General features: G+C 39.5%; 1 protein-coding gene across 1 annotated transcript in view; it reads right to left on the reverse strand.

Moving 5' to 3' along the window:
• The window catches only part of TfIIA-L (transcription factor IIA L), a 96,445-nt gene that overhangs the window by 25,772 nt on the left and 43,456 nt on the right, over nt 1-27,217 (reverse strand). Inside the window, exons 2-3 of the mRNA XM_067156899.2 lie at nt 24,006-24,231; nt 11,097-11,471 (exon numbers count right to left, since the gene is read on the reverse strand). Of these exons, the coding sequence (XP_067013000.2) occupies nt 11,097-11,471; nt 24,006-24,231 (601 nt within the window). The remainder of the gene's footprint in view (nt 1-11,096; nt 11,472-24,005; nt 24,232-27,217) is intronic.

The following is a 27,217-nucleotide window of genomic DNA, read 5'->3' on the forward strand; positions in this document are numbered from 1 at the left end:
GAATACCAAGCGGGCTTCAGGCCCCACAGATCCTGTGCAGAACAGATACTCAATCTGAAAACCATCTTGAAACTACGACACACAAGAAAACAACCCACAATCTGCACCTTCGTGGACTTCCAGAAAGCATACGACTCCATTGACCGGCAATCCCTCTTCCAAACTCTGAGTGAATACGGACTGGACAATAAGATTCAAAAAATCATCAGACTAACTCTCACCAACACAACCTCCCAAGTAAAATTCATGGGAAACATATCTGAAAAATTTCAGATAAAACCCGGTGTCCGACAAGGAGTTGAACTTTCCCCACTACTCTTTAACATAGCCTTGGACAAAATCATGAGAGAATGGGAACAAGCTCTAAAAGCTCAAGGAAATTGGCAATCATTAAGTATGACAAGAAAACATGTAAAAAATCTCCTGTCCCGCTTTCGCAGATGATCTCGCGATCCTCGCAACAAACGAACAACAGGCAATCAGCCAAATCGAAACCCTCAAGAAATGCTCAGAAAAATTCGGCCTACAAATCTCCTTCTCAAAAACCAAGGTCATGTGCAACCACTGCAGCCTCCAGAATTTGAACACGTAATTTGGCACAATAGAAAAAGTAACCAAGTACCGATATCTAGGAGAAATTGTAGTACCAACACGAAAAGAACAGAAGGCCTTTGAGGTCCGCATCCAGAAAATGAAGAGAGCCCTCGGCCGAGAGCAAAACATTTACAACAAAAAATGCCTTTCAATCTTCACCAAAATTCGACATTACAACAATGAGATCAAACCTGAAATACTACATTGGAGTGAAACACTGGATCTCCACAGAAAAACAGTACTTGAAGACATCCTGAAAGAGGAACGCAAAATCATCAGAAAAATTCTCAGCCCAAAACTGACACAGACTGCAATCTCGTACAAAAACCGAGGAGCTCTCAAACCTTGCAGCCGACATCAGAAAAAGACGCCTGAAATTTTACGGACACATCAAATGTCTTCCAGAAAACAGACTGACAAGAATCTTACTTGAGGCAACAGAAAACATCAGAACAAATAAATGGATAACAGAAATCCGCCAAGACCTGGAAAAATCAGGAATCAAAGTGGCCGACATCGCTGACTGAACCTGCTACAGAACGAAATTCAGCAAGTGGGAAGGAGAGTCAGAGAGAAACCACAAGAAGAAGACAGGAGCTAAGTGGACAGAAGAACGAAGAACCACGATGAGAGAAAAATTGAAGGCTGCCTGGCAAGGAAGGAAATGAACAACTTCTAAGTGAGCTTTGCGTGATCAGTTTTCTGGTCTTTTTCGCATCTAATAATAATAATCTTCTGCCACTTTTTCCTCATTGCTTTCATTGATATAGAGAAAGGGTTTGATAATGTTAACTGGAATATTATGTTTAAAGCCCTTAGAATTCTAAAAGTGGACTACAGAGATTGGAAAATCATCTATCAGCTGTACAAGAACCAGACAGCACTTATAGGAAAGGAGCAAATCAACGCAAAAATAAGAAAAGGAGCAAGGTAAGGATGTGGTCTGTCACCTCTATTATTCAATGTGTATTTTGAAGAAGCAATTAAAGTGTTTTCAGCCACCTCCGCCCATGGAATAAAAATAAATGGCCAACTATACCAAACAATACATTTCGCAGATGATATTGCCCTCATACAATAGAGTAAAATAATATATTATTATTGGTCCACCTTTTCAATACAATAATAATATATTATTTTACTCTATTGTAATCACAGTTCAATACGGATCTATCATTATGAAACTTATTTCTTTTAATTGCCCTCATAGCTGAAACTGAGAAAGAGATAGAGACCTCACTAAAGAAATTGAATAATCTACCAATACCAAAATGTAACATGAATGTTAACAAAACAAAAACCATGATAATGAAATGTACTCCGTATGGTAAACAGGGCGTTAATGTTTGGTTGAAAGGAGAAAAATTGACTCAATTAATTCAGTTCAGTTATTTGGGAAGCATCATTACATCTGATGGGAGGTGTGAAAAGGACGCCTGTTCTTGAATAGCCCAAGCTAAAGAAACTTTCAATAAATAAAAAAAGAAGCCTGTTGACCTCCAAGGCAATATCCCTACCAATAAGAAAGCATATCATTAAGAACTTAATGTGGAGCTCTGAGACCTGGACTCTATTAAAGGCTGATAAGAAAAGAAAAGAATAGATGCATTTGAAATGTGGTGCTGGTTCTAATGTTACTAATTCCCTGGACTCACAGGCTAACAAATGAAGTTCTCAAGACATCCATATCAATTAATCAAGCAGCTGGCTCAGGATAGAAGGTCGTTGGACGAGGACAGTCATTCTACCCACCAACCATCAGGTTGAGGTGAATGAGAGAGAGAGAGCCACTTTTTCTACATTTGTGGGGTCGCGGGTGCGAACTCTGTCACACATCCCAGGTTTACGGCCAGGTGTCCTTCCTGACACCAACCCTGTGTGTATGTTAACCTCTTGTCCCATTATTCTACAGGGTTGGGTATGAATTGAGATGAATCTTTGTAGCGAGTTTTTAGGACCAGATGCCCTTCCTGACCCCATCCTATCTAGAGGAATGTAATCACTACTGTGTGTTTCTCTGGTGGTAGGTAGTGTGGTGTGTTGTCTGAATATGAAGAGAAGATGTTGGGACGAACAAAACCACCCTGTCCCCGAGCCAGAAGAATTAATCAGACCGGCTGGGAATCGGACCAGAGATCCTCTGAACTGAAGGCGTGAATGCTGACCATTCAGCCAAGCAGTCTGAATAATAATAATAATAATAATAATAATAATAATAATAATAATAATAACAACAATAATAATATGGAACATTTGACAGGACATTTTAGATACAAATTGCTTCAACTGTGACAAAAATGTTAGCAGTATATATTTTCATGTCATAATTTGTTATTCTGTTAGCAAAGAATTAGTTACGAGTTATTAGAAGCATTTTAATATTAAGTGGTACCATTCCGGCAAAACTATGGCAGATGGCATTTTTAATACCTTTTTTCATTCCTTTAGGCCTTATATCCATCCAAAAAATATATTCAGAATATGAAAAATCAACAAGAAAAGTTTCCAGGTGGAAAAGGTTAATCGGTCTGTGATAGTAACCTTTTACTTTGGGCGGGGGGGGGGCAACATCTGAAGCAATTTCGTTTCAGTTTCGACTCAAGTTATTTTATAACTGTCAGGTTCTTAATCTGCTGAAACTAATTAGGAGTAATAAATTTATAAACTACCTGCAAGAAAACATAGTAACAGTATTAAACCTGAAAAAAAAAAAAAAAAAAAAACTTCATTAAAATAGAATGACATGTTTTGTTCTTAAAAGAACATCATCAGATTCATTAAGATAAGTTCCAGATTTTCAAGTTCATAAGTATTTAAACAAATAAACACAAATGTTTATACTTTTCTAAATATTTGAGTGTGATTTGATAGAATCTACATGCAAGCATGCCTCTGTAACATTTGTTATTAGCTGGACAAAGATATCTTAGAGAAGCACAGTAGGTGTCAGTATTTATGGTGGTGTTTCTAGGAAAGAATTCAATGAGCAAGCTTCCAGAAAACAGATGTCATGAGTTTCTGCGATGACACATTTTGACTCCGCACGGCTTTTTTGACTAGTTTGAATTGTGTCACTCAAGTGACCAGAGTTTCCTTTCGGGGGTTTTATGCAAAACCTACATTTCATTCAGTGACAATTTGGTCTAAGGATCATTGCCATAATCTTGATAAACACTCTAACAAAGCTAATGCAGAACCCATCCGTTCAGATTTGTGCTCATCAGTGGGCATCCATGAACACAGTTAATGATACTGCAAATGTTCAGCGACAATTACGAACATAACCGTACATTGTGCATGCATTAACACTAAACGTACAGCTCAAATCTCTCTCAAATGATGCCACCATCTTTTCGTTTTATTTCGTCCTTGATGAGAGAGGGGCGACCTGATCTCTTTTTTTACATTGTATTCACCACCTCCTGACGATGGCCACATTCACAGACAGTAACAAGTCTCCCACGACACCAATGAATCCTCTTAACCGTTATTCTTGGCTTTCTAGACTGGGGTCACTATCTAACCATCCGACAGCGCCTCAATTGTAATCGCGTAGGCAGAGTGTACTTCGAATCAGACCTCAGATCAAGGTAAAAATCCCTGATCTGGCCTGGAATTAACCCAGGACCTCCGGATGACAGGTACATCATGGGGCTGGCTGAAGGATTATTATACCTATGTGATTACAGGATCCACCTGTAGGAACCGAATATGTAGAAAAGGAAATATACAAGCTAGGTCAAGAGAAAGTACACATGCATGTATGAGCACACATGAACAGAGTCAATGTGCATTTAGTCATTTCTACTAATTGTAATAATATTATGGCCACATTGAGTCTTCCATGTACACTTTATCTTTGAAGGTTGTACTGTTTGATTCTTCTTACCTGCCCAGTACTTCTTCACAGTGTTCTTAACTCATCTGAAATCTCTACAGGCCTTCTGTGCATCATTTCTGTTGAAAATGTGTGATTCTTAAGAAGTGTGGTAATTTTATTCTTGTTCTCTGCATCTGTAATTTCAAGTCCAACTGTTTTGATATCCTCTTCAATTTCTTTGATCCAATGTCCTCTGGTCTTCTTTCCCATATTTCTCATCACTAGTTGTCGTAAAATCCTGTTTTCTGGTAATCGTATGTGAAAGAAATAAGATTCTTTTCTTCTTCACCATGTTGGTAACTGGGTCAATCTCTCGATAGACAGTTTCATTGGGGAGGATTCTCCGCACCCCTTCAACCTGGTACTTGTTCCGATAATTCGTTTTGAGGAGCTCATCAGTTCTTTCATTTTTAATTTGGAACAAGGTTTTGCAAGCGTAGGTGGCTTCGGGCAAAGTTACAGTTTTGTAGTGTTGGATCTTAGTGTCTATTGACAAGCATTTTTTGTTGTAAGTTGACCAGGTTTGAAATCTTGCTTTTTTTATCTTGTTGGTTCTATTTACCCATGTTCCTTTCTCACTTAAGTTGTGCTGCATAATGATTTCTCCAAGGTATTTAAATTGTAGGACTATTGATTGTATTAATCATATGTGCTGTTTTTTTTTATGTTTGGTGAAGTGCCTTTTTCTCTTTCTTTTTTTTTTTTAGAAGGAAGTGTACAGTATAATTCATACCCAGTCTTTAAGACCATGTATAAATATTTAAGGGTTAAACAAACTGTGCATAGAATTAATATACAAGGCACAGATCACACAAGCTTTTGCCTGCAAAGAATATCAATGACTGAAAGAATAGTTCAACCAATATGCCCAAGTATAATTTCAGATCCAATCCTCCCCCTCACACAAACCCATTTTTAATAATAATAATAATAATAATAATAATAATAATAATAATAATAATAATAATAATAATAATGTTATTTGCTTTACGTCCCACTAACTACCTTTTCGGTTTTCGGAGACGCCGAGGTGCCAGAATTAAGTCCTGCAGGAGTTCTTTTACGTGCCCGTAAATCTGCCGACACAAGGCTGATATATTTGAGCATCTTCAAATACCACCGGACTGAGCCAGGATCGAACCTGCCATGTTTGGGTCAGAAGGCCAGCGCCTCAACTGTCTGAGCCACTCAGCCCGGCCAAACCCATTTTTGTGATAGGCTTTATGCTCAAAAGAGACCACAGAGATGAGTTATTTATAAGGTTCAACCTATTCAATATTTATATAAATAATATATAAATAACTCATCTCTGTGATCTCAGTTCAATACAGAAACAACAATGAAGCTCATATCTTTGAATCAAATGAGACCACACAAGGTTCAAAACTGTTTCTGATTTTAATAACTGAACTAAGGTGTTACAACAATATATATAACAAGATAAGACAGCCACTGCAAGACATATAGATTAAACCATTTTCTTATGCCAAACAACTAAATCATGTAATCTCCTGCCAGTGGACATTGGAAGCATGTCTAGAAACCCGACAAAATTTATTAAAACTCTGTTATAGTTTGCCCAAAAGGAATCTATTAATCTGCAATCCGGTGGAGTAAAATGAAATTTAAATTCTGGCAGCCTAGATGGCATCAGATAAAACTACCTGCACATTGTAGCTGAGGTCATATTTCTATTTTCTTCATCTCCGTACAAATCATGAAGGCCCTTGGAGGGGTGGAAGGTAAAGGCTTCCACTATTCGTAACCTCGGCACTTGATGCAGTAGAGTGGTTAGCTCTACACCCGGCCACCTTTGCCCCCAGGAATTAACCTGGTACTCATTTTTGGTGTAGGCTGAGTGAACCTCAGGACCATGTGCACTTCCAGAAGTGGAAATCTTGTTTCTTAAATCTTATGACTTCCTGACGGGGATTCAAACCCACATCCTTCTGGACGAACCGAGCACGCTTTATCGCCTCGGTCAGGCAGCCCCTGGGGTCATATAATGATGAATATTATTATTATTATAGAAGGTAATAATAAAACATGAAAAAATCTAACCTACTGATATTAAAAATAGAATTGTATCATATGTATCATACAAGAAAATACTATTATGTCACAATTAACATCGTTGTAAAGCTAAAATATGATAATCTATTACAAGTATATTTGTTAATTAAAAGAACATTAGAAAAATATATAAATTTCAAGGAGATACTGCAATTTGGAAGTAAGAGAAGGAAAATTAAGAAGAGAAAGAAAATGATCCATAAAAGGGAGAGGGAAATAATGAGGATGAGGAGGGGGGAGGAGTTTTATGGTCAGAACTGGATAATATAAGCCCATTTATGTTTTCTTAGTATTTCTACACAAGCTGCTTTAAAAGCAGGGTATTGCAGAAAGGTGAAAGAACTAGAAGAGAAATACTGGAGGCACGATGGTGTCGTGGAAATAGCCATGAACGAGATTGTAATGAACAGTACTGCAGATAGCAGTGACGATAGTGAAAGTGATATGTCTGAGAATCAACACTACTGCAGATAGCAGTGACGGTTGTGGAAGTGATATTTCAGAGAATTCATACTAAGATGATAACGGTTTAGAAAGTTCATATCGATCGATCATACTATCGATTCGATTCAGATTTCATTTCCATTCAGTTGGCAGGATTACCGAAAGTGGGAGAGCTCCCCGCTTACTCGTCACCATCGTAAAAAGAGGTATCACTTAAAGTTGCGCGTACTGTACTTCTTTCTGCTCTTTCAAAATCTGGCTAACTCTACCGGGCATGAACCTGTGATCTCAGAATCCAAATGCAAACCACTCATCCATATTTTGTTCTTATTAATATTTTCATCATCATCATCATCATCATCATCATCATCATCATCATCATCATCATCATCTTCCTTCCAAGTATTGGGCCATGTGTCCCGTTACGGTGTTGCATTTTTCTTTTTGCAAGACTTGAAAGCAATCAAATGTCCTTCCGACGGGTTGCTAGCCTGAAGGAAGTAGGACCATTGGTGGGGCTGCCATCTCTCAGCAAATGGACTAGCTGAAATTACAGCATTTCCTCCGTAATTGTTTTACGTCCCATAACTAAATTTTTATGGTTTTTGGAGATGCGAGTTGCCAGTGCCCCACAGGAGTTTTACTGATACAAGGCCGGTATATCTGAGCACCTTCAAATACCCCTAGACTAAGCCAGCATCAAACCTGACAAATTGGGCTCAAAAGGCCAGCGCTCAACCATCTGAGCTACTCAACCCAGCATTAATATTTTTGTTATTATCATTATTATTTTTATTATTTACGCATAGCTGTTGCTTCACAGTAATCTTCTAAGCAGACCATCTAACATATTACCGAGTGTCCAAAAATAAAGTACAGTCCTTAGTAGACCATTGGGAGCACAACCTCCAGTAAGGCAAAGAGAAATGGGTACTACTGACTTGCTATTTTAACTTAAAGAAACACAGGCCTAACATGATTTTAAAGTGATTTGTGAAAAACAGACCATGAGAACTTTGAGAATAAGCATATTAACTTTCACTTTTTGAAATAGTCCAGTACAGTAGTTTGCTTCCTCTTGCCCAGATGTCTCATGGAAAGAAATTTTCTCTCAATTTGGCTGAGGCTGTTGATGAGGTGTTCATCAACGTTGAAGGAGTAGAAGCACCAGCAGACAATTCCAGTCCCTCCACTGCTGCCCCAAAAGTTGGTTCTGCTGGATCCTCTTCTTCTTCCACTTCAGTACTTTGTCTTTTTGCATCATCACAAAGGTCTCCAACATCAATCTGTGGTGCTGAGGTTAGGATATATCATTACAAATAACAAATTCTTAGAATGTTGTGACACTCGAGTCCTTTGATACACCCCACCCACCAATCTTCCCCAATGTCATCAGTAGAGCCATCTTCATTAAAATGGTCTGAAATGGTATCAAAAATTGCATGGCCAAAGCAGTTTTGAATAGTGTCTTTCAAGGAAAGAAATAGCTCTTTGAACCAGGGCTTTCCTGTACTTCTCTTTCACAGAATGAATAATGCCAAGGTCCAAAGGCTGCAGGTGACTGGTGTGGTTAGAAGGAAAGGAAACCACCTTGATATTCCGCAGGAAAGATGCATCTGAATGATGAGCAGGACATCTATCACCAGCACTATTTTCCTTCCTGCCGATCCCATTTTACCATCCCAGCTTCGTAAAAATTTGAGATATATCTCCGATGTCTCCCACGCATTTTTGTTAAAATCATATTTACACGGGAGTATACGGGTGTTCTTGAAACATCTTGGCTTCTTAAATTTTCCAATTATTAGTGGGGTAATTTTTCACTCCCGTCACTGTTAGCACATAACAACGCTGTCAGTCTTTCTTTACATTTTTTTTTTTTTGCTTCGTGGAATTTTTCTCCGTGAACAGCATATCTCTTGGATGGGAGCAAATTGTAAAACACTCCCATTTCATCCGTGTTAAAAATATCCTTAACATCATATCTTTCAGGAAGTCAAGACAACGTATACTTTTTCCAGTTCACAACTTTACTGTCATTAACTTTCGCACTCTCGCTGTACATGTTTTGGAACCAAAGATTGTGCTGTTTTCTTAAACGATTAAACCAGCCATTAGAAGCACTGAAATTGACCAAACCCAGCTTAAGTGCGACTTCTCGAGTTTTTGGTTTAAGTATGTTCCCGTCATTTGGAGAGTTCTCACTCCTTTTTCCCCCTCAAACCATTTCATTAAAATGTTTTCAAGTTCCTCATAAGGCGAAGAACGAATATTCTTCCACGTTTTTTCCCCAGAAACGCACTTCCACGGTCAGAACAGCTTTCTTCTGTTTCATGATGCCAAACAGCATAGAGGGTGCCAAGTCATATTTGTTTGCCGTCTGTGACAAAGGTACTTGGCTATCCGTTCCAACATTACTAATGGTGTTGATCTTTGTTGAAGAGTAAGCTTCTTACATTTAGCAGCTATTTAAAAAATATCATCCGCCGTAACTCGCAGTACAACTTTCCACATACACAAATGTAACTCTTAACACAACTTTCAATGCAGAAACAAAAACATTGAATGAGACTGGAAATATTTTTCAGTCTGCGCCCTCAGCGAGATTCCTAACCAGTGATTGGTGTTGCGAGACAGAAATGCCTATCCGATGTAACAGCGCTGCGGCTATAGGTTAAGGCAGCTAACCTCACTGGAGACAACCACTGAACTATCATTAGTGAAGATTCTCCTTTTTCAGATAATCACTGGACATGATATTTAATTTCATTATGGGATTATTTGTACATTTTTTCATTTACTATTATTATTAATTGCCTTTATTATGGATACTGTAAAATATGATGGTAGAAAACTCGCAGGCTTTATGTACAACATGAAATCAATAATTTTTATAGATATTTGAAGGTCAACTAGTGACCCATCCCGACTAAAACGGTCCTAAACCCCGAATCGTTTGTGCAAATTATGTACTTTAAAGATTATTTTAATTCTTAACGAGTCCTAGAGGAGGTTAAACACCTTCTTTGGATGTAAAATTTGGGGAAAATCTCTAATTTGTTTCCTTATTTATGTGAAAAGTGATTTTCTTACCACTGACTATGAACTAAAATCGCTCTAAAGGACGGTTGGAGATAAATAGAGCTTGAACAGCTCTACATTTCGTACGCTTACACTTGGGGTCTATCAATGACGGTTCAGGCAGTGTAAGCCATGGAAGACACGACTTTCTACTTGTTCTGTAATTTTTTTCTACAATACATTTTCATTTTGTTCAATATCCATAGCAATTTTCAGTTTCTAATTGCTTTTAATCTTCTAAAATATATCTTTCACTGTAAATCATGTGCGGTTTGCAAGAGATTTTCCTCCTAAATGTTTATATTTTGTGAAGTTACTTGTGTCTCATGGCATGTACGCGTACGTCAGTTATGCCTCTAGGCCGCACAGCTAGTCTCGCCGGAAGCTGCACTTCACTCCCATAACAGCTGTCATTCCAGTACTACCTACAGTTCAATGAACATAACTAACCAACAGCATCTAACATGACTGAGACTCCAGCTTGCCGGTAATAGTGATTTGCAGAGGCCGCGCCAATTTATCACGGTTCCACACATTGCTAAAGGAATGCCTTCATTTAGCGTATTTACTTCGGACTGAGATTACGTGTAAACGGAAGTTAATCAACATTTAAAGCAAGTTTAGAAAAATGTATATTATCGCAAGTTTTCGTTACAACGGGATGTGCGATCGTAATTTATGTGAAATATATTCCTTAAAAGAGGACATTTCCTTATGTCAGGGTTCGTTAGAAGGGGGTTTAAATAACATTGTGCTTATGGCGATTTGGCTGGGCCTTATGAAAATCTTCGTTAAACGCGGGAATTCCTTAAAAGTGGGCATGTTAAAACGGGGTTCTACTGTAGTTTGCTTTCCAAAATCATGTACGTATGTAGTATCTGAAAAGCCATGTATTAAACAAATACATAGTAATGCTGCATTAGCTTACGATTAAGTAAAAATGAAAAAATATCCCCAACTTGGCGAAGATAAATGAAACCTCTTATCTTATCCAACAACCAAGGATAACACAAAATGTACTCACCTTGTAATGCCGAAGCTGGAACCTGGATGGTAAGTATCCTAGGCTCACCTCCACCCTGAGCTGGGAGTGTAATTTGAATAGGAACTTGTTTGGTGGGGTCGGTAACGATCACAGTCTGTTGGGTAGGTTGTTGAGTTTGTTGAGTGGGTGCCATCTGTTGTTGAGGAACAGTCTGTTGTTGCTGCTGTGCTTGTTGCTGTGGCAGAGCTGTCTGTTGATGAGACATCTGCTGCATGGCTTGTTGCTGTTGTAATTGTTGTTGTTGTGGAATATGCTGTTGATGGTTCGCCTGTTGTAGGACAGGGGCTGTTTGGTGAACATGACTAACTCCCAATGTGGTCTGCTGGCTGATAGGATACACTGCCATCTGTTGTACTGTAACATTGCATTTCAAACGTCAGTTATTTTATTTACTCATGTCAGGATCATTAAATTATTTAGTACAAGGTTGGCAAAGATGAAAAAGAAACACAATAGACAATTACAAAGGATATTAATTACAAAAGAAATCTGAATATGACGAACAGAAGTAGAGGAATTAGGAAGTCTCTATCAGAGCTGACCAGTATTTATAGGTGAGCTGGCACAAGGTTGCACTTGACAGTAGTAATTCATATTGGCACCACTACAAAAAACAAATGAAGAATTTCACCCATCAATCAGAATGACCAATCCACTACTTTTTATGCCAGATATAGTTATTAGTTCGTATTTAATTTTGTGTAGTGTAACAGTTCAAATCCCGTTACAAGGTGATATCTGTATTATTATTATTATTATTATTATTATTATTATTATTATTATTATTATTATTATTATTATTATTATTATTATTATTATTATTATGTCAGTATTATTATTATTTTATCTGTGAGATTATCATTATTGTATTATCATTCTTGTTCAATTCTATTCTGCAATGCTTGTCGCTTGCATGATTGTAGTTAAATGTATGCATATATATGTGTGTGTGTAGAATAACACTCAAGACATGTACAGTGAGAATTGTTATACATCAGATGTTGGATATGACATTGCTACATTGTGCAATACTGGTGGAGTAAATGCAGAGTCATGACTACGTCATTGTGAGCATTTAGCGATGAGCTCAGATACTCAGACCGCCCCGGAGGATTTCACCATTGTATGTAATATTTGTCGCGAGGTGGGAGTCGATAATAGTTATTTCTGGAGATTACGTAGGTGTGCCATGCTGTGCCTATATAAGGTGGCTGCATATTGTAGCGTCAGTCATTATTCTACTGGAAGGAGAGACACGTTGGCCATTAAGTGAACGAAGATGGAGTGGCCTCAGTCAGTCAACGGGAGTCAATAGTTAAACGGAAGATGAAGAGAGAAGAAGTGGATGGTGAACTGATGGAGTCATATAAGGATACCACTTGCAATGAAGTAATACCATCCAGACTTACAAAGTAGTCATATGATATGGAGAAGAAGCAGTCACAGGGATACATCACCAAATTAGGCGTGACACATCTACAGTAAACACCAGATCTAAGGAATACGTCGTAATTACACTCAAAGTGTTGAAGGTACAGTCAAGTGAAACAGTGAGGGATATATTTCGTATAAATTGTTAAATGTCCGGTCAAGAAGAATTCAAATTCATGCCTAGTTTCTTTCAGTTGCAATGTCATAATTTCATATTCTCATCTGTTTTAATCGCAGCAGTTCTCACTATTTTATATATTGTTTCAAGAATATATTTTGTTCTATCAAATTAATTTAGAGTTTCATTTCTACAGTAAAATTACTTAATCTCAAATTTAATGGGGAAACCGAATGCCAATCTCCTTTTCCCAGAACTTATATGGTATGTTGTCAAAAGTAAGCTTATTACCCCACACCCTAGAGATAGTCAAGATTCTCATTCTATTATTGCTGCACTGAGTGGTAGCTGGCGCCCTTCAAATAACGTATGTGTAAGTAAGCAGGTAAGAAGTAAGTGTGAGTACAAGGTCCGACGATTGTGTATTTTATTTAATGAATATTAATTAACATATTTTTCAATTTAAATTCAGATTAGTATGTTTTCAAGTAAGTAACCGAGTCAGGAACATCTTCTCAGTAGTGCTAATAATCTTTTATTTACTTATAAAAATATCAACATTTTTTAAAATGCAATGTTTAAGCTAGCTGCAAAATAAAGATGAACTATTTTCGTTTGATTGTTGTTGGCAATATCACTAGTACAATATAGTGGTACCATCTATAACTAACTTGACTGCCGTATCGAAGTGTTGCAGTTTCGTCTGTCGTCGCTAGCATGTGGTCAGATGTGATTCGCACATTTATGAAAGTTTTGCTTTCTTTGTGAGATAATTGTGGAATTTTAAATTTTTTTGGAACTAGTGCAGTGCCATGTCATGTAAACAATGATGACCTAGTGATGAATCACAAAGTGATAATCCTTTGTGCTGAGGAGAGCCCCTTCATAGTCAGACATGTGAACTCACAAGTTTTCACCTTTGTAAAGGGAGTGGGAAGCCATATGCTTGTATGGTCGTCCCTCTGTTCCTGCAGACCAATTTGTGGAACGCACGTGTCAAACATAAGATCTATCAAAACGTACTGTTATTCAGAAAGGTGTTCATCTCCAGGACCTGAAGGAAAAAGGGACTGGGAAACCAAGCAGTAAGGGAAACAAGAAAAAACAAAGCTAAGAGCATGGACTTGTTTCTTAGCACTTCAGGAAAGAAACAAATTAAGCCATCTTCTGTAACAGGAATTGATTCTTTCCAGGCTGATACAATACAAAGACACATGACACATGTACAATCATTAACAACAGGAAGGAATACCCTACTGTGGCAAAATTACTAGCCTCCCTTAAGCGCACAATGCTTTTTCTCCAATGGTAAAACTTCCTTAAAATTGGTACTGCGAGCCATAGGTTTCAGATATAAGAAACTGAATGGAAGAAAAGTGCTTCTTGAAAAATCACACATCGTGATGGCTAGGGGTAGTTTTCTCAATAAACTTGTTGGTGAGGATCTCTGCGAGGTGGTAGAGATGTGGATGAATGCTTGGGAGTGCACTGCTAAATCTTGGATAGATGAGTCCTAAAAGCTCTGGTAGTTTACCGACTGGGACAGTTACCAGATTAATAACGCATGCAGGTTCATCAAGTGGTTTTGTGGAAGGTGGTCTTCTTATGTTCTAATCAAAAGAGAAACTGTGATTATCACAAAGGTATGGACCATGTTCATTTTCTAGACTGGTTTAAGAAGCTCCTGCAACAGCTCAAAGACCCTTCTGTCTAGTGGAATGGCTGCAGGCAAGAAATATCCCAGTGCATATGGGTATGACTAAATTAGCCTTACATGCACTGGTGAAACAAAACAAACCCCTTTCACGAACATATGTAGTCGATGAGGTAGCGAAGGAACAAGAACACAAGGTTATTAGGCTGCCGCCATACCACTGTCACTTCAACCCAATTGAGTTGGTATGGGGTGAAGCGAAACATTACCTACGCAATAATAACACGTCCTTCACAATTACTGAAGTGGAAAGACTGTTCCTGGAGGGTACTGCTTGAGTGGAGGCGGAGGAAGAAATTTAGCAACATTAATGAACTCGGAAACAGCAATAGATGGCATCATCAGTGATTGTCAGGAGTTGGTGATCTGCCTGGATGACTACAATGAAAGCGATAGTAGTGGTGGGAGTGATCTGGAGGGATCGAGTCTCTACCAATGTGAATCAGGTAAAGAAGAATAAAGTTACTGAATTTTTGTAAATTGAATCGATTTTATTCTAAACCTTTTGCGTTAATGCCGGTATATATTATTGTGACATTTATTAGTGTATTTAAAGTGAGAATCTTATTGGCCGATTCCTTCTGTATTTTCTAACATTGCGATAATCAGAACTTCAAAGTAGATGTATCTAGTATCATCTTGTGTGATGATGTATTTTATTGTAAACTTAATCGGGGTGTTGAGAGTGCTATTGTTGTTGGCCAATTTCATTTATATTGTGTATCATCGCGATGACATTAACCCTTTGGGGTCCAATGTCGGACTCAGTCCGACATCGTTAATTTTCAGTTCCGGTCCTATGTCGGACCTAGTCTGACACAATTTTAAGCTTATATATATCGTATTATGGAGCAGAAATGGCGCCAAGCTTTACGCAGTATACGGCCTTGGAATTTCTCTGGTACCTACAGACATCAGCTGTTAATTTCTTTAAGCTAAATTGTGTTTCCTTTGGAGATTGTTCCTCACTGTCTCTGTTGTGTTTACCTTTGTTATCAACATGGCATCCACCAGCCGCAGCATGGAGCCTGACGATATTTACGAACAGTTATGTGACAGTGGCGATATTGACGATTTGTTGATGGATTCTGACAGCAACATTAGTATTCCCAAATCTGAGAATGATATTTCAAGTGAGGAGGAGGAAACTGAGGTGGAAGATGGTGGCAAAAACGGTAATGTAGGGGGTAAGTGGGGTCGATCATGCTGATCACTACTGCTCATCTTACGATTTTGTAGTGAAAAGCCTGAAGTGGTGGAGGAAATTGTACTTCCAGGCGCTGGAGGTAGCAGTGGTGAACAGTTTTCACCTATATAATTTGCAACAAAATACAGAATATAAGCCCGAGGTGAATCAGAAAACTTTCAGGGACCAAGTTATCATGGGACTTATTGGGGATGTTAGGATCAAAAATTCCCATAAACGCAGCCGACAGAGCAGCTGCGACGAAGAATTTCGACTGAATGGGAAGCTACACATCATAGATGCTCGTGAGGACAAAATAATCAAGGATGGTGCCATGTGTTCCGACAGGAAAGCGAAAGGAAGCAGAAAGGAGACTTCCCTTTTTTGTGAGACCTGTCCAATGAACCCAGGACTACACCAGAACAAATGCGTCTGGAAGTACCATACTTCGAAAAAATATCGCTGATAATATGGTTAACTTGACTGATAATGAATAAATTTGCAGTTCATATTTTTATTATAAAAATTCAGCTTTTTACTTATGTATTTCCTTTCCATTCTTGCCTAATGTTAAACTGGACCTGTGTAGGATGCAGGCGGGAAATCAATTGGACCCCAAAGAGTTATAAGCATTTCAATTTTTTTTTTTACAACTTGCTTTATGTCACCGACAGATAGGTCTTACGGCGACGATGGGACAGGGAAGGGCTAGGAGTAGGAAGGAAGCAGCCGTGGCCTTAATTAAGGTACAGTCCCAGCATTTTCCTGGTGTGAAAATGGGAAACCTTGGAAAACCATCTTCAGGCCTACCGAGAGTGGGGCTTGAACCCACTATGTCCCGAATACTGGATACTGGTCGCACTTAAGCAGCTGCAGCTATCGAGTTTGGTAAAAGCGTTTCTCCCAAGTTTCTAAAAACTCAAGTATCATGCAATCAGCAGTTGTGGTGGTGGCAACATCGCTTCGTGTGCCACTGCAGTGTGACCAACATTTTGCGCAGCTGCCATGTGCAACCTTATGCCGGCCCAACTATAGTGAGGTCACAGCCATTGGATATTGCAATAACCACGACTGCCATGTTTATTTACAGTCCCATATAATTTTGTCTCTTATGTTGATTTTTTGAATGACTATTTCAATTTTGATTATCCAATTATTCTTGCCTTTTAGTGAGGAGACATAATTAACTACCCTTTTACTTATTAATTATTTGTCTGTTCTCAAAGTACAAGATCCACATAAATAGCAAAGGTCAAAATCAAAAACCACAAGAATGTCCAAGTCCATAGCCAAGTCATAGGTCAAGATGGCAGCAAACCACTTCACAGTGACTTATTTTTAGGGATAAAGTAGGTAATGGAAAGGAACAAACTAGTGCAATTCTAGTCATACACAGAATGATAGGAAAAATGAAAGTAACACACAACAGGAGAAACACGACAAGTCAGTGTGGAAAGAGGGAGAAACAGAAGAAAGAAAAAAACACAATGACAAGGAAAATATCCACATCTTACACTCTGTCATCTAGAGATAAACAGCTTGTCTCCTCGTCAATCCCAGTTCTTCTACACCCATTTCCTCTCAGCCCCCAACGAGCTAATTTCTGCTTTCCAGCCTCACTAGGAGGATATAAAGATAAAGATCAATACAGATGTTTAAAAAAAAATTTATATTTTTGTCTCTTCTCTTTTTCTTTGTTTATCTGCCTTTCTTCTTATTCTACACTTGCTACATTAAGTCTGAAGATCTGTCAAGATAGCCCCTCAGTGAGTGTTGAAGCCCACCCTCCTGATGAAGCTGGGAAGCTGAAATGACCTCATCGGGGGCTGAGAAGAAATAAATGTAAAAGAAATGGAACTGACTGGGAGAGAGCCTATCTACCTGAAAACAACAGTGTACAAAAATGAGGAGATTATACTTGCCCTTTTGTGTTTTTCCCATTGTGTATTCCTTCCACTGTACTTGTCTTTGTACATAAGACTTAATTTAAGAGATTGTTTATCTTTCTCTGTAATATACTTTTATCTAATGACAAGTCAAGCTCGTATCTTGTTAATGCACTCGACTCATTTGATCTGACGTTCACGCGGGCAGTGTCCAGGCCGTACAAAGCTCAAATGGACGAGACATTTAAGTGCCATGCCGAGTCATATATACTGGCTTATATTTTGATCACCCCTATAAGGGATTCCCTTTTGCAAAGTTCTATGAACAGAACAGGAATGTGGCTTGTTTACAGCTCTCCTAAAAACTTGCACTGTTGTTTATTGCCTAATTGTAGCCTCTGAAAGCACAAACATTTTATCAGGTGTCGGTCATACTCCCAGCCATGGCTCCAGGCGAAGTATAAGCAAGTGACAGCAATGCTATTGCTGAGTTAATTGAAATTGTTTTAGATTCAGAGGACAGTTATTAGTAGAGCCCGGATTTCCATGCAACTATCAAATCTCAAAATATGCACAATAACGTGGAAAATATGCACTATCGAAATTCAGTTCCACATGGTTATATTTTCAGTTCTTCATGAAACATTGTACAACAACTAATTTTTCCAACTTGTCTTGACTTAAGCTCACCAAGCTCGATAGCTGCAGTCGCTTAAGTGCGGCCAGTGTCCCGTATTCGGGAGATAGTAGGTTCGAACCCCACTGTCGGCAGCCCTGAAAATGGTCTTCCGTGGTTTCCCATTTTCACACCAGGCAAATGCTGGGGCTGTACCTTAATTAAGGCCACGGCTGCTTCCTTCCCACTCCTAGCCCTTCCCTGTCCCATTGTCGCCATAAAACCTATCTGTGTCGGTGCGACGTAAAACGTGACGAAATCAAAATCGGGCTTTGATGGATCGCTTTGTTCAGCTTATCTCTAGCCGTCGCAGCTACTTCTCCGTGCGATGATTGCAGACACGTTTGAAAGTCTTCAATAACGGCTAAATATTCGACACGGGGTAGACCTGTAGCTTCCAACTTTTTTATCGTAGCAGGCAATTTCCCAAAATTATATTTTACATACATTAAGTCCTGCTGCTCATTCTTTTTGCTGAATTCCACTTGCGCATCTACTGGAAAACTGTCTACGACCTAAAACCGGAAAAAATGAATTCAACTAATTGATATGAAGCCTGATCAGTGGCATTAAGTTCAATGATGGTAAATTGGATTATAGGATCTGTACGGTATGTACTAACTTTGGTTGTCAGGTAGGATGTCATGGAATACTTCTATTTCTCTCCATATCTCAATAATAGACATGTAACATGGAAAAACGGTCCCAAATTTTGCAAATCAACATTAATAAAAGACACTATCCTGTAACTTAACATTATAAATGCGCCAAAATGAGAAGAAAAGCCATTATTTTGCGATATAAACATCCAAGTATTCGTTATTAAATCCAAAATCTTCAAAATAAGCATTATGCATGAATTTTCTCCTAAAAAGGCCAAAACATGCAAACATGCACGGAAAAAGAACGGTTATTTGGAATCGCTAAGTCATGAAACGAATATTTGCAAAGTTTGAGAAGTGCAACCCGCTTATTTAAAAACATGCATTTGCATGGAAATCCAGGCTCTAGTTATTAGTTTAGCTGTCAATATGGAAACATGAAATTTATATTTTATGGTATGGACCAGTTATCGGCCCCACATGGAAAAAGATGATGACAAGTGGTTTGACACTAATGAGGATGAAATTAAGGCCTACTTTGTCCTCTGCATTCTGATGTCCCAGGTTCGTAATCCTAACATTCAATTATACTGGAGCAAAGATAAATGTATTGAGACCCCAATTTTTCGAGAGACAATGAATAGTGAAAGTGCTTCTACATACACCCGAATGTTACGAGATAGTGAAAGTGCTTCTACATACACCCGAATGTTACAAGATTTCCCGCACAAAATCTTCGTTCTAACATAATTGTTGTTGAGTAAAATTATTTTGAATGCTTCAATGAAAAGTGTGCATGAAAAATTCTGGCTGCTGTTCCATTTATGGCATTTATATCAGAGTGCAACACAGTAGTTCTGACCGGCTGGGTTACTCGTGTTGTGGACGATTTAAATCCAATTTCTAAGTGAGCGTGCGGGACCATTAAACCTGAATCGACTGGATTAATATTGTTAAAGAGAGTTGGGAGACAGATCAGTAGGGATCATTGGATTATTGTTTGCCGAGCGTGAGGAGTGTCAAGAACGTCTTAGAAACTGATGAAGTATGAAGGGACATGGAGAGAGAACAGTGAAATAAGATATTAAAAGCGGAAATATCCATTTAAAATCTTGCAGACAAAACTCAGGTAAGTTGTCTGCCACCCAAAGTACAGTGTCAACACATTTATGGCTCTTTAATACCTGCTGCATGTGTTGCACTGTATGGGTCATGGGCTGCAGTTTGAGAGGTGAACCATGGCTTGTTCTACATTTACCGGGGTAACCTCATGAGGGAAATCTCGTTTAATAATAATAATGTATGTATGTTCAGTCATCAGCCCTAAGGCCGGTTGGATCCTCAACAGCTCCGCCATCAGCTGTCATAGATGGCCTAGGCACCACTGAAGAGGCGTACTAGGGAAATGAGGAGTGAGGTAGTTTCCTGTTGCTTTCCTCACTGAAAATTATTATTATTATTATTATTATTATTATTATTCTGCAGTCTCCTCACCGAAGGTTAGCAACCATCATGGAGTCCCATTTCCCATATTAGAGCTGCTGTGTTGTGGATGCTGAACCACTGTTCGAGATTCCGCATCCAAAATAATCATCTCCACCCGCGTCCTTGTTTTCCTTCTATCTTGTCTGCGAAGATGAGGGCGAAGAAGCCGCCAAGCTCAAGGAATTAACAAATGAAAGTTAAAATCCACAACCCAGCCAGGAATTGCACCCAGGACCCCTTACATCGAAGGCCAGCATGCCATGGAGCCAAACCTTGGAAACAAGCAAAAATCCAATGGCACGGTCTTTAAGGTAAAGGCGAGATATTTTTCCAATGTAAAAAAACTGCAAGTTCTGCATCTTCCTTGTTGTATGCAGTCTAAACTTGACACTGTCAGATTTTTACCTATTTGCAAAGGTGAAGTACACACTTGGCTGAAGAACTTACGGGAGTGGACAGGACTAGATGCGAACAGACTGATGAGGACAGCCGAACATCGTGCAGACTTAGTCGGGATTGAGGCCAAACTTTAGTAACAGAGAAGACACTACAGAAGAAGAAGTACACTGACGGAGGGAAAAGAAAAAAACTGACGATGAAGAGGACGTAAAGGCTGCTGTCACAGACTGTTTGAAGCACAAGTGGCAACTTTGTACAAGGTAATACTTAAACGATCTAGAAGTACAAGTGCCTAAATGTGAGAGAATATTTTTACACTGAGTTTCTGATAGAACACAGTCATTCAATGAACTCCTGAAAAATCATCATCAGTTCCTACTGCGTGAAGCACATGGGACAGCAAGCTTCCTCCAATGAGTCCTGTTCGAAGCAGCATCCTTAACCCTGACAGTAACACGTCTATAAATATCGCTTTAGTTACACCACACGTCTTGAAGACGTGCCACTCAAAGCCTATTATTTTTTTTTTTTTTTGCTATTTGCTTTACGTCGCACTGACACAGATAGGTCTTATGGCGACAATGGGATAGGAAAGGCCTAGGAGTTGGAAGGAAGCGGCCATGGCCTTAACTATGGTACAGCCCCGGCATTTTCCTGGTGTGAAAATGGGAAACCACGGAAAACCATCTTCAAGGCTGCCGACAGTGGGACTCAAACCCACTATCTCCCGATTACTGGATACTGGCCGCACTTAAGCGACTGCAGCTATCGAGCTCGGTAGCCTATTATTTAAAGTTACGTCAAAGTTACCAAACGGAATGAACAAGGATTAGAGGTGGTGGAGGGGATAACTCTCCCTTCCTTATGAATACTAGATGGCATTCATTCACACGACACGTCAGAAAATCGTATGGTGTAATTGTCAGGGTTAATATCATCCCACCTGATGTTAACTATTCATAGTTCTTCTTTGAGCGTCTGATGCCATGTTTTGCATGGTCTGCTCAGTTCACGCCTGGCTCCTGGTGGCTCCCATCATATAGCATCCTATCTGGTAAGCGAACAATACAGAGTTGGTAAGTAATTTAGTAAAAGTAATTTAATTGCTTGTAACAATTACTTTTTTAGTCATTGTTACTCTTAATTGTTACTGTTCACAAAATGTAATTTTTACTCATAATTTACTTTTTGAAATTAAATTATAGTCTTTACACTTCAGTAATTGTTACATTCCAGTAATCAATATACACCGCATTGAGAGCTTAGCAACTTTGGAGCACCAGCATTTGCAAGTCGTCGCGCTAGGGATATAATTCCAGAATATGTCGCACACTCGTTCATTTACTGGAAGATTGTCGCGGTTAACAGCTAAGATTTAGATAACAGATACAAGGTTGAGACAATGGTAGTAGTTACTGCTCAAAGAGGAAGTACAACTGGGCAACCGTCCTCTATTAACACTAATCACAAGGAAAATGGAGAAGGTCCGACACTTCGAAAAGTGAAGGTGTCGCCGGCAAAAGAAAGGGAAGGGCCATGAAGGTCGTGAAAATGAGACTTGCTAGGCCTCAAAAACCTAACACCGTCAGGGTGGGGAAAGAACAATAGTTGACCGAGGACAGTGACACAAGTAAGTGAAAGGAATGCCAGAGACAAGTACGTGAATGGAATGCTAAACTCGCCTAGAGGAACCATGGTCGCCAAACCACCCTCCCAAGTTGAGAGTTCCCGGTCTCCTTTTTAATTGCCTCTAACAACAGGCAGGGGATACCACTGATGTTATTCTACCGCCTCCCACCCACAGAGGTTACGTGGTCAAGAATGGAGCAGGAATAAACATGTGACAGTGAAGAGTTTAAGGCATTCCCCCATTTGAATAAATCTTTTCTTTTCAATTAGTTATCCTGAAAATAATGCAAACACAAAAGTGACATGTAAATTTTGCTTGGGAGCAATAACTTTGAAAGTCTGATCAGTCTCACTAGCAATGATAGCCACTTAAAGTCTCTACTCTAAATAACACAAAATGGAGTAAATATATTTTTCCTTGCAAACTTTGGTATCATTTTATCCCCATGTGAAAAAATGTCAGCGATTCCCTAAAGACTCACGTTCTGTGAACTAATTGTAATTTTAAAGATTACTTTTTGAAAAAGTAAGTAGTAATTGAAATTGAGTACATTTTTTCTCAGGTAACTATAACTGAGCCCAATTACTTTTATTTTGTACTATTCCCATCACTGGAAGAATATGGCAGGCTAAATGCATTCAACATTTCGTCACAATATCTCGCGATTTTCCTGCAGCCACTCCATCACAAAATTTTCTCGCTGGTGACTCTGTCATGCCTAGCAACACCTAAAATTTTGTGTAGACAACACTGGCGGACTACCCTTGCAGGAGCCGCTCAACCCCTAAAGAGCGTGTCCTCAGGTGGCAGATAGGGGGCGTATAGAAATGTGGGCTGGTGAAGATACCTTGGAAATGAACCCGCAGAACTACAAGCAGCTCTACCCCTGGGGGCTTTACAATATTGGGACACCCTCTCTCCAGGCGTCATAAATATGGAGGGCTCCAGCTTCGGGTTTTGAGTGAAGTCCACAATGGTAGCCAACGGTGGAGAAGCTGGTATTCGGAACAGTGCAGCTGGCAGAAATGGCATCCTAACACAGAAACTGGGTAATCTATGGTCGACCGGGCGAGTTGGCCGTGTGCGTAGAGGCGCGCGGCTGTGAGTTTGCATCCGGGAGATAGTAGGTTCGAATCCCACTATCGGCAGCCCTGAAGATGGTTTTCTGTGGTTTCCCATTTTCACACCAGGCAAATGCTGGGGCTGTACCTTAATTAAGGCCACAGCCGCTTCCTTCCAACTCCTACGCCTTTCCTATCCCATCGTCGCCATAAGACCTATCTGTGTCGGTGCGACGTAAAGCCCCTAGCAAAAAAAAAAAATCTATGGTCGAGTTTTAATTTATTTTTGTCGGGTAAGCATTAAATGTGTCAATAGAGATCTTTTAGAAGCTAACATCCAACAACACTGAGTGTTGAATGGACTTTTTTCTGCCTTTCCAAAATCCAACTACTGTATATCTGCTGGGTGTGAACCTATGGCCAACAGAGGCCATATATAACTGATCCACAGAGGGAGCAGTGTGAATCTTTCTATTATGAAGACTGCTCCACATCGTCCATCAAGGACACGTCGCACAGGATGACCAAAGAAGCAGTGGGTGGACATAAGCGAGGAAATGTCCGGCCAGCGATGCAGTAGATCATGCCTGGCAAGCCATGTGCAGAACAGCAAATCCTGCTATGTGGGACAAATACTAAGAGGAGGAGGAATCTTGGGGGAAAAAAAATATCAAAACACAAGATAAACCCACTAATGTACCTGGTTTGCTGGCTATATTGTTTCGAGCAAGTTCCTTCTGAATCCCAATTTGAGGGGGCTGAGGTTCTGGAGGATCTGGATTTAATTCAACAGCTTTACTCGAGATGAGTTTGGTCTCCCAGATTTGTCTAAGCTCCTGGAGGACTTGCTCATCCACACCTTCATCCAGGAAGGCATCTCGGACTCCAGTAATCACATCTTCTATGACACTGCGGTATAACTTCAGCTGCAACAAACAGATACAAAAATAATAAGTAAACTGAACCAAATTGTTAGTAGCAGTAGGAGTTCCTTCATAGTCCAGGACAGGGCTATTTAATTAGTCTTCCATCGGATCACTTAAAAAAAAATAATAATAAAGAGAGATATGTAAATTTCTCCGCTACACAGAAAAGCATAGAATCGTGGATACATTTTTTGGGCTTAAAGGACAAGAGAGCTATTGTCGCGGCCACCAAATTAGGCGGGTCAGAGAAATTACGCTGTTGCCAAGGTTATGTAGCAACTGGCGAAGAAATGTCTGACTGAGCACATCATTTCGGAGTGCGAGGCAGGGTGTTCTCTCTCAAGCTCCTGATGTTACTTCACATAATGTTTCGAAACAAATTATACCATAAGCTTCAGAAAAGACTGCTGATTTCAGTGGTATAACTATTTTCCATATAAACCATTTTAAATAATTATTAAAAATAAAATCTTGAACGAGTAAATTTAAATCCTTAGAATCATGTATTGAAAATTTCAGTAAGCGGCCAAGTTTTTATATCTTCGGCCAATAAAATTTTGTCTGCGGGAAAAATGTAAAAAATCGCCTGACTTACATTTTTTATATGAAACATATTTCTGCGAGTCTTGTAGTTTCCCTGGAAAATTGCCCGCAAAGCGATCATGTAAATGGCACTAACTGAGACAGTTCGGGGCGCGCACGCCAGCACGGGCTGCAGGACGCCGTAAATACTTTTGGATTACATATTAATCTGTATCGGTTTTCTTACATTATAACTTTGAATATTTGAGTAATGTATATTGGTCCGAGTAATATAGAAAAAGAACTACTTTAAAGAATGGGTTTACATTAATTTACAATGAATTAAGAATCGGTTTCTATCTAAAAGGCAGTCTAAGATTTCTTGGTCACTGTCATCATTCATCTTGCTATCTGTCGAGTCGTCATTTACACTGATGATGAATGACTCCATTGTTTCTTCCCTTATTATTTCCTTAGCCCAATCGTCTGCTTGAGGATTTTCCGTGCGATTGAAGCACTTTTCCCAGTCTGCAGCAGTCACACGGATGATGGCTTCTGACGCGAGTTTTTCTACATCCTTTATATTGAATGTCTTGTTTCTCTCTGCCACTTCTCTCTTGACTTGAGCCCAAATTATTTCAATTGGGTTGTATTGGCAGTGGTAGGGCGGCAACCTACTACCTCATGGCTCCAAGAGAGAGCTGATTTATCAAGTTTTCCTTGGAGATGAAAGTATTTTATGGTTGGGTGAATATTTGGCTTCATGAACACATCTCTGGACAGAACGAAAGCTAACATTACACATTGTTGCAGTCAATTCTTGACTTTTCTTGAAGCTCACAGTCTGAAAAATATTTAAGCCGGCCAACTTGTGCACATATTGCAACACATTCACAATTACCGATTTTGTCTGGCTGGCTAAATCCTTCTTCTTAAGCCCTTCCAACCGACGATGCTTCAGAGGAGTTTCTTGTTCTTTTCCCGCACTTACTTCGTCCTTTTAAGATAATAGACCCGAAGAAACACCAGGCTGAACACATTCACTATCCATTTTTAACTGCACTTACGGTGCAAACTCAACAGCCGCATTACAGGGAATGACTCGGGTAAGGTGGCCTGGAATGGATGGGCTTCAACTAGACAGCACTGCACGATCAGCGTTGCCAATCCGTGCTCGGAGGTAAGCGACTCTCGACCATCTGTCGCTTCACCATTCCCATATCTGAAGACAGCGCAGTTTTCCTCACCCGCCTAATTTGGTGGCCGCGAAAATAGTACAGATGCTTTGGTTGTTTCCCTCTTAGTAGCCTCTTATAACATGCACGGAGTGCAGATAATACTTCTTTTCATTCCACCCACAGGGAAGATAAAAAATTCCGATAAATGAAAAGAAATATGTAGCATCATGTTCTACATCCAACAACATAACAGCCAATCCAGCACACAACAATCCCATGCCATGTCACAAGATAGCCCCACCTATCAAGATCTACGTCCAACAAAACCGTTGCTGATTTTGCACACAATTTTATGACCTTAAATATTCAGAAGATAAATATTATGAGAACAATTCTGCTGCATTCTGTGATGTTACCGTGTGTACAAAACTTTGCTCTGACCCAGTCAAAAACAGTGGAAACTTGTTTAAAATACTGTGCCATTTGTACCTACTGTATATAGAAGGCAGAGCACACGGTATTAATGTGAAGAGGATAACGAAGACTTGGTATAGATGGTTTTCTCATCATCATCATTTCCCATTATCCAGCTGTAGCAGGGTAGGGGCAAATACGGTTCCCCTCCACTTTCTTCGGTTTTTCCACCACTCCTCTTCCAACACTGTGTCCCAGTCCAGGTTTCTTTCCCTAATACCGCGTCGGGTTGTGTGCTTTCATCTCAATCGTGGTCGTCCTCGGCCTCTCCTTCCTTGCATTTGCGTTTCAATCATTTTTTCTGGGATTCTTTCATCAATCATTCGCTTTATGTGTCCAAACCATCTTAATAGGCTCTTCTCTATTCTACCATTCATTTTTTCCACTCCAATTTCTTCCCAGATTTTCTCATTCCTTATTTTGTATCTTCTACTCTTCTGTATCATACTCCTCAAGAACTTCATTTCGGCTGCGGGGCCGATGACTTTCGATGTTAGGCCCCTTTAAACAAGAAGCATCATCATCATCATTTCGGCTGCCAGTATTCGACTCTCTTCTTCTTTGTCACTGTCTAAGTTTCTGCTCCATAAGTTGTTATAGGTACGTAATACATCTTGTACATAGTATCCTTTGTTTCCATTGATAAATCTTTGTCCCATAACATGTTTCTTACACTATGACAGAAACCGCTTCCAGCTTGAAGCCTCTTACTAATTTCAGCATCCAGTCAAGCATTCTCCATTCATTCACTCCCCAGGTATTTGAATGTATCCACTACTTCCAGGGGCTTGTCCGCAAGTCTAATCTGACCT

The sequence above is a fragment of the Anabrus simplex genome, chromosome 13 (assembly GCF_040414725.1).
Source record: "Anabrus simplex isolate iqAnaSimp1 chromosome 13, ASM4041472v1, whole genome shotgun sequence".
NCBI lineage: Eukaryota > Metazoa > Arthropoda > Insecta > Orthoptera > Tettigoniidae > Anabrus > Anabrus simplex.